General features: G+C 40.5%; 1 protein-coding gene across 1 annotated transcript; it reads left to right on the forward strand.

Annotated features, from left to right (window-relative positions):
- The first annotated feature begins 7,295 nt into the window (after positions 1 to 7,295).
- Positions 7,296 to 7,685, forward strand: LOC138338576 (uncharacterized). Its single transcript, XM_069289552.1, has one exon. It carries the CDS (start codon positions 7,296 to 7,298, stop codon positions 7,683 to 7,685), a length of 390 nt encoding a protein of 129 aa, XP_069145653.1.
- Positions 7,686 to 9,585: the final 1,900 nt, after the last annotated feature.

Below are 9,585 nucleotides of genomic sequence, written 5' to 3' on the forward strand. Positions count from 1 at the left end.
TCAGCAGTGATGGATCAGATCAGGAGGGTGATGAGAATGATAAGTCTGAGTACGAGAGTGAGGGTGATGATAATGATAAATCTGTTAAGGAGAATGAGGGTAACGAGGAGTAGTTGTATCAATTTGACATGTTAGACTTCTATATTTTTTGAATTTGTTGATCATATTTTAGTTTATTTTGAAGTTGTATGAAGTTTACTTTGACATATTTTAATGTATATGTTGAAGATGTTGTGTTTTAGTTGGATGAAGTTCATTATAAAATAGCCTATTTGGAATTCTTTGGGTTGGATGAAGTCTACATTAAAATAGTTTATTTGGAATTGTGTGGATTGTTTTGATATAAATAAACTGGTGGGATAGTAAAATTTGTAGCAAAATGCTGCTAATTTTTTAGCAGAAATACGACCTCAAGAGGTCGGAATCTATAAAATAAGAAATAAAAATACCGACCACTGTTGGTCGAAATCTCAAATATAACAAATAAAAATACTGACCTCTGGAGGTAACAATCTCAAAAAATAGAAAATAAGGATACCAACCTTCTGAGGTCAAAACATCAAAATAACAAAAAAATGCCGACCGCCGAGGTCAAAATTTAAAAACTAAGAAAATATCGACATTCAGAGGTCTGTATTAAAAAATTTCAGAATTAAATATTTTGACCTCAGGATGACGTAAATAATAAAAATAAAAAATAATAATATATATAAAAGTGAACTCAGGAAGTCAAAAATAAAATGATGAATTTTACCGACTTAAATTAAAACTGACCTTGAGAGATTAGTAAATACCGACCTCCAAAAGTCAGAATTTATCCTGCCTAAGTTGGGAGATAACTTTTTGATCGGTATTTCAGGAAATACAAACCTCTGGTGGTCGGTATATACTATTTTTTAAAAGTGGACGTTGTATCCTCACTTAGGGTCAAAGTGGTGGTTGTCGTTCAAAGAAATTCACACATTATTATATTACTTTATTATATGAGTTAAAGGAGTTGTTATTGTATTTCTTTAATACATTGAGCTATAGCCTACTGTTTTAAATGATTTGTATAAACTGCACCCTTATTGGTTTTTTCCTTTGCATTTGAGTTGAATATTCATGAGTTTAGAAAAGCTAGGGTATGTGTTCTTTTTGGATTCCTTTATAGCTTATGTAATATTTAGTTTTCCCCTCGCATACTCGTACTGTAATGACCTTTTTAGTCGTTTTGAGCAGTAGAATTACTTTTGATAAATAGCTGACTGTATCGACGGATCACACAACGGACCGTCGAGGGTCTCATGCCCAAACACTTAAACTCTGAAATTTGGGTACGGGGAAACAATTCTCTGAACTTTGCAACGGAAGAGCAGCAGGGACCGTCGTAGGCACGACGGACCGTCACAGACTCATTAATGAATTCGACTCTCTGAACTTTGTCACGGAAACTGCAGGACGGACCGTCGCAGGAACGACGGACCGTCACGAGCTGCGTAACCTTGACTGGGTCGGATTTCTGCTAAAGTTTTCAGGAGGTGTTTTTGACTATTTATGTCAAACTTTATGAAATTAGTGGGTAAGTTTAATAACTTATTTACTTGGGGGTTAAAGAAGACAACCTTAAAATAAATAATGGGTAACTTTTATCATCTTTGATACTTAATTATATGATAATTAGGGTAAAAGAAAAAGAGTTTGAATAAGGAAAAATAGAAAGAACAGAGAGAAGAGGGGAGAACGAACGAGAGAGGGAGAAGTGAAGAGAAAAGCGAAGTCATTGAGAGGTAGCTTGTTTGATCACGAATTCTTCGGTGGAGGTTGGTTATGGTTTATGCTATTTCGTAGTAAACTCTAAATAGCGATTGATATGTATTGGGTGGTATTTTAAAGTCTTCTATATGCTTAATTGTGTTGTTGCATGTTGTGATTATGTAAATGGTGATGGATTATAATGATAATACTGTGGAATCTTAAAAATCTTAAATCCACCCTATTAATGATGATGCCTTGATATAAAAGAAGGCTTGATGAACTAAAAGAATGAGGTTAATTGATCGGGTGTCACGAACCGACACGTAGAATTAGGGGATCAGGTGTCACGAACTGACACGTAGTATTAGGGGATCGGGTGTCATGAACTGACACGTGGTATTAGGGGATCGGGTGTCACGAACCGACACGTAGTATTATAGGATCGGAGTGTCACGTTCCGACACAAGAGGAATAAAGGGATTGAATCTGGAATTATGTGAATGTAATTAAATTCAAAGAACCTATTTCCCAAATGAGTATGGTGTGGAGGCTTGAGTCCTCATGGGTGCACTTGGCGTTGTTATCGATGATTCTTGTACTTGTTGTTGTCACCTGTTAAGTATTATGGTTGGTTTTATGCTATTATTTGATATATATTGCTTTCTATTTTGAGTTGGCTGATGATACCTACTCAGTACATGTTCCTTGTACTGACCCCTACTTTTATGTTTCTCTTTGTTATTTGTGGAGTGCAGCAAACATACCATCGACTTCGACTCGTCCGCAACTCTAGCCAGTCTTCAGCATATCAGAATTTAGGGTGAGCCACTGTTCCTAGCTCGGACTGGATTCTCTCCTTCACGTCTTGATGTCTTGAAGTTCGGACATGAACATTCTTTTACTTGTTTTAACTCTTGAATATTCTTAGACTTAGAAATTTGAGGATAGATGTTCTTGGTGGTATGACTTCCAGATTTTGGGGATAGTAATTGATAAATTTTAGAAGTTATTAATTGATTTCTTTAATGAGTTTTAAGTCTTCCTCATTATATTTTGTTCGTTATGGTTGAAATGTTGGGGTCTAGATTTGTTTGTTCGCTCACATAGGAGGATAAGTGTGGGTGCCACTCGCGGCTCGTTTTGGGTCGTGACAAACTTGGTATCAGAGCATTAGGTTCATTGGTCTCATCACACAAGAAAGAGTCTAGTAGAGTCTTGAGGAACGGTAGGGGGACGCCCTTACTTTTCTTTGAGAGGCTATAGGACTTTAGGAAAATTCCATTCTTTCTTTCTTTCGTGCTATTGCTTGGATCTAATTGGTATCTGGGTGATACAAATTGGTATATGACCATCTTCACTCTATTTCGCAGATGGTTAGAACTAGAGCAACAACTGCGCCAACACCAACACCGGCAAGACAGGGTGCGTCTGAGCCAGCCACTGAGGCTGTAGCTCGAAGAGGAGCAGTGGTGAGAGGCCGTGGTAGAGGTCGCGGGAGGACGTCCTCTAGAGGAAGAGGACAAGCACCTGGCCCAGCTAATACAAGGGCGGTGACTCCTCCACCAACAGAGGAAGTAGTAAGAGAGGGTGAGGAAGGGGAGAATGAGCAAGTGCAGAATGAGGAATTACCACCTCAACCTACCCCAGAGATGATTAACCAGTTTCTTGCTTATCTTAGCGGGTTATCTGATCAAGGCCAGACACCCCCAGTGTTTTCTGCACCAGCACCTCAGGTTTCAGGAGTACGACATGCAGCTGTTGTGGCTCCCCGCATGGATGCCTCATTGGAAATAGGCACGTTTCCTCGGTTGACTACAGGGCCTATAATGACATGTGATCAGCATGAACTTTTCACTATGTTCTTGAAGTTGAAACCTCCAGACTTTAAGGGCGCTGAATCCGATGATGCTGATGATTTCCTGCTTGATTGTCATGAGCTGCAACATAAGATGGACAAAGTAGAACGGTTCGGCATTGAGTTTGTGACCTATCAGTTTCAGGGAAATGCCAAAATGTGATGGCGATCGTATGTTGAGTGTCAACCAGCACAGGCACCACCTATGACTTGGGCATCATTCTCTAGCCTATTTATGGAAAAGTATATACCCCGGACATTGAGGGATAGGAGGAGAGATGAGTTCCTGAGCCTAGAGCAAGGTAGGATGTCTGTTACAGCGTATGAGGCTAAGTTTCGTGCACTATCCAGATATGCCACTCAGCTTTGCTTCAATTCACAAGAGCGGATTCACCATTTTGTGAAAGGATTGAGGTCGGATTTACAGATCCCAGCCTTACAGGTAGTTGCTGCAGCAAAATCCTTTCAGGAAGTGGTAGATTTTGTGATAGAGGTGGAGGGGGTGAAGCCAGACGACTTCACCATGGCGTCAACATCTAAGAAATTCCACAAGGGAGGTGAATTTAGTGGTTCTTACTCCAGAGGGCAGAGTTCAGGAGGTTACCCAGCCCGACCTATTCGGTCTTCACTGCAGGCTGTAGCTGGGGGTCCACGGCAGACCAGTCAGCATTTCTCTGAGTTTGGAGGTTATCCCCAGACTTTGTTGTTCTCGCAGAGGCCTATGCTTGACCCCAGAGAGTGTTATGGATGTGGAGAGACTGGACATATTACGAGGTTTTGTCCAAAATAGAGTTATAGTCCCCCAATAGTTAGAGGTAGAGGTGGTCATGGGAGAGGCTGCCATTCTGGAGGACCGTTGGACAAGGCAATAGTGGTCACCAAATCAGCCGAGGTGGCGGACAAGGTGGAGCTACTGTAGCACAACATGGTAGGGGCAACGGGCAGACAGATAATAGGGCCCATTGTTATGCTTTCCCCGGGAGGTCTGAAGCAGAGACATCTGATGTTGTTATCACAGGTAATCTTTTGGTTTGTGATTGCATGGCTTTTGTATTAATTGATCCTGGATCAACATTTTCATATGTATCTGCCTCATTTACAACTGGTCTTGATTTACATTGTGATTTGCTTGAAATGCCTATTCGCGTCTCTACTGCGGTGAGTAAGTCTATAATAGTTGAGAAGGTATATAGGTCTTGTCTTGTGACTTTTGTGGGGAGCAATACTCATGTAGACTTGATTATCCTAGAAATGGTTGATTTCGATGTAATTCTGGGTATGACTTGGTTTTCTCCAAATTTTGCAATCATAGATTGTAATGCTAAAACTGTGACATTAGCCAAGCCTGGGACGATCCGCTAGTGTGGGAGGGTTACTATACTTCCACCCCAGTTCGTATTATCTCCTTTATTCGTGCTAAGAGAATGGTTAGTAAGAGTTTTTTAGGTTTCTTGACACATCTAAGGGATGAGACTTCCCAAGTATCTTCGATTGAGTTTGTTTCGATAGTCCGTGAGTTTCTGGATGTGTTTCCTGCAGACCTTCCTGGTATGCCACCGGATAGGGATATTGATTTCTGTATTGATCTGGAGCAGGGTACTCGCCCCATTTCCATACCCCCTTAGGGTGCTCCTGTTTTGTTTGTGAAGAAGAAGGATAGAAGTTTTAGGATATGCATCGACTACAGGAAACTGAATAAGGTAACTATTAATAACAAGTATCCTCTTCCTCGCATTGATGATTTGTTCGATCAGTTACAAGTTGCTTGTACCTTCTCAAAAATCGATTTGAGATCTGTTTATCATAAATTGAAAATACGGGCAACAGATGTGCCCAAGACTGCTTCTCAGACCAGGTATGGGCATTATGAGTTCTTAGTAATGTCTTTTGGTCTTACGAATGCCCGTGCTGCTTTTATGAGCTTGATGAACGGGATTTTTAAGCCATATCTGGATCTCTTTGTCATCGTATTCATTGATGATATACTTGTATACTCAAAGAGCAGGAAAAAGAACATGAGGAGCACTTGAGAATTGTATTGGAAATGTTGAGGGAGAAAAAACTTTATGCCAAATTCTCCAAGTGTGAGTTTTTGCTAGATTCAGTGTCCTTCTTGGGGCACGTAGTTTCAAAGGATGGAGTGATGGTGGATCCTTCTAAGATTAAAGTAGTAAAGAGTTGGGTAAGACCTACCAATGTTACAGAGGTAAGGAGCTTTGTTGGTTTAGCTAGCTACTACCGTCGATTTGTCAAGGGATTTTCTTCTGTTGCTTCCCAACTGACAAATTTGACTAAGCAGAGTGTTCCATTTGTATTGTTGGACGAATGTGAAGAAAGCTTTCACAAACTCAAGACCTTGTTGACTACTGCACCAATTCTCACCTTGCCAGTGGAAGGTAACAACTTCATCGTTTATTGTGATGCCTCTTATTCTGGTTTGGGTGCAGTGCTAATGCAGGAGAAGAATGCAATTGCTTATGCTTCGAGGCAACTAAAGGTGCATGAACGTAACTATCCGACCCATGATTTGGAGTTGGCTGCAGTAGTGTTTGCAATAAAACAATGGAGACATTATCTATATGGGGTTAAGTGTGAAGTTTATACAGATCATCGTAGTTTACAGTGTGTCTTTACTCAGAAAGATTGGAATTTGAGACAGAGGAGGTGGATGGAACTACTGAAGGATTATGATATCACTATCTTTTATCACACGGGAAAAAATAATGTTGTGGCAGATGCTTTAAGTAGAAAGGCAGGGAGCATGGGGAATCTAGCTCACTTGCAGGTTTCTAGACGCCCATTGTCTAGAGAGGTTCAGACTCAGGCTAATGACTTTATGAGGCTGGAAGTACTGGAGAAGGGAGGAATTTTGGCTTGTGTAGAGGCAAGATCTTCCTTTCTTGACAAGATTAAGGGAAAGCAGTTTACCGATGAAAAACTGATCCGGATTCGAGGTATGATATTGCGAGGAGAGGCTAAAGAAGCAAAGATTGATGAATAAGGCATTCTGAGAATTAAGGGAAGGGTGTGTGTGCCCCGCGTAGATGGTTTGATTCACACTATTCTTATAGAGGCTTATAGTTCAAGGTATTCTATACATCCTGGTGCAACCAAAATGTATCATGACCTAAAGCAGCATTTTTGGTGGAGTAGGATGAAGCGCGACATTGTTGATTTTGTTGCTCAATGCCCGAACTGTCAGCAAGTAAAGTATGAACACCAGAGGCCTGGGGGAACACTTTAGAGAATACCTATTCCTGAATGGAAGTGGGAGAGAATTGCAATGGACTTCGTAGTTGGTCTTCCAAAGACATTGGGTAAGTATGACTCCATTTGGGTAATTGTTGACAGATTAACTAAGTCTGCTCACTTCATTCCGGTCAAGGTGACTTACAATGCAGAGAAGTTAGCCAAATTTTACATCTCAGAAATTGTTCGATTGCATGGAGTTCCACTTTCTATCTTATCAGACAGAGGTACGCAGTTTACTTCTAAGTTTTGGAAAACATTGCATGCTGAATTAGGTACTAGGTTGGATCTTAGTACCGCATTTCACCCTCAGACCGATGGTCAGTCTGAGCGAACGATTCAAGTGTTGGAGGATATGCTTCGTGCATGTGTGATAGAATTTGGTGGTCATTGGGATAACTTCTTACCTTTAGCAGAGTTCTCATACAATAATAGCTACCACTCAAGTAACGATATGGCCCCATTTGAGGCATTTTATGGGAGGAGATGTAGATCTCTCATTGGTTGGTTTGATGCATTTGAGGTGAGGCCATGGGGTACTGATATTTTGAGGGAGTCGTTAGATAAAGTGAAATTCATTCAGGAAAAGCTTCTAGCCGCTCAGAACAGGAAGAAAGAATATGCAGATCGAAAGGTTAGGGACTTGGATTTTATGGAGGGTGAGCAAGTCTTGTTGAAGGTTTCACCCATGAAAGGGGTGATGCGGTTCGGTAAGCGAGGTAATATTAGCCCAAGGAATATTGGTCCATTTGATGTTCTGAAGCGCGTGGGGGAGGTGGCTTATAAATTGGCATTGCCTCTAGGGCTGTCAGGAGTGCATAGGAATTTCATCTGTCTATGCTGAAAAGATACCATGGGGATGGAAACTACATTATTCGTTAGGATTCAGTTCTTCTTGATGAGAATTTGTCTTACGAGGAGGAGCCTGTTGCAATTTTAGATAGAGAAGTCCGCAAGTTGAGATCAAGGGAGATTCCGTCAAGGTTCAATGGAAGAATCGGCCAGTTGAAGAGTCCACTTGGGAGAAGGAGGCTGATATGCATGAAAGATATCCACACCTCTTTATGGATTCAGGTGACGACCTGTTTAGTCGTCTTGAGCAGTAGAATTACTTTTGATAAATAGCTAACTGTGTCGACGGATCACACGACGGACCGTCGAGGGTCTCGTGCCAAAACGCTTAAACTCTGAAATTTGGGTATGGGGAAACAACTCTCTGAACTTCGCGACGGAAGAGCAGCACGGACCGTCGTAGGCACAACGGACCATCAGAGACTCTTTAATGAATTCGACTCTCTGAACTTTCTGACTGAAACTGCAGGACGGACCGCCGTAGGCACGATGGACCGTCACGAGCTGCGTAACCTTGACTGCATCAGATTTCTGCTAAAGTTTTAAAGGGGTGTTTTGGACTATTTATGTCAAATTGTATGAAATTAGTGGGTAAGTTTAATAACTTATTTACTTGGGGGTTAAAGGAGACAACCTTAAAATAAATAATGGGTTACTTTTTTCATCTTTGATACTTAATTATGATAATTAGGGTAAAAGAAAAAGAGTTTGAATAAGGAAAAATAGAAAGAACAGAGAGAAGAGGGGAGAACGAACGAGAGAGGGAGAAGTGAAGAGAAAAGCAAAGGCATTGAGAGGGAGCTTGTTTGATCACGAATTCTTCGGTGGAGGTAGGTTATGGTTTATGCTATTTCGTAGTAAACTCTAAATAGCGATTGATATGTATTGGGTGGTATTGTAAAGTCTTCTATATGCTTAATTGTGTTGTTGCATGTTGTGATTATGTAAATGGTGATGGATTATAATGATGGTACTGTTGAATCTTATAAACCTTAAATCCACCTTATTAATGATGATGCCTTGATATAAAAGAAGGTTTGATGAACTAAAAGAATGAGGTTAATGGATCGGGTGTCACGAACCGACACGTAGAATTAGGGAATCGGGTGTCACGAACCAACATGTAGTATTAAGGGAATGGGTGTCACGAATCGACATGTAGTATTAGGGGATCTGGTGTCACGAACTGACACGTGGTATTAAGGGATCGAGTGTCACGAACCGCCACGTAGTATTAGGGGATCGGAGTGTCACGTTTCGACACAAGAGGAATAAAGGGATTGAATCTGGAATTATGTGAATGTAATTATATTCAAAGAACCTATTTCCCAAATGAGTATGGTGTGGAGGCTTGAGTCCTCATGGGTGCACTTGGCGTTGTTATCAATGATTCTTGTACTTGTTGTTGTCACTTGTTAAATATTATGGTTGGTTTTACGCTATTATTTGATATATATTGCTTTCTATTTTGAGTTGGCCGATGATACCTACTCAGAACGTGTTTCTTGTACTGACCCCTACTTGTATGTTTCTCTTTGTTATTTGTGGAGTGCAGCAAATGTACCATCGACTTCGACTCGTCCGTACTCTAGCCAGTCTTCAGCATATCAAAATTCAGGGTGAGCTACTGTTCCTAGCTCGGACTGCATTCTTTCCTTCACGTCTTGATGTCTTGAAGTTCGGACATGGACATTCTTTTACTTGTTTTAGCTATTGAATATTCTTAGACTTAGAAATTTGAGGATACATGTTCTTGGTGTGATGACTTCCAGATTTTAGGGATAGTAATTGATAAATTTTAGAAGTTATTAATTGATTTCGTTAATGAGTTTTAAGTCTTCCGCATTATATTTTGTTCTTTATGATTGAAATGTTGGGGTTTAGATTTTTTG

Source organism: Solanum lycopersicum, chromosome 9, assembly GCF_036512215.1.
Source record: "Solanum lycopersicum chromosome 9, SLM_r2.1".
In the NCBI taxonomy this organism is placed as follows: Eukaryota; Viridiplantae; Streptophyta; class Magnoliopsida; order Solanales; family Solanaceae; genus Solanum; species Solanum lycopersicum.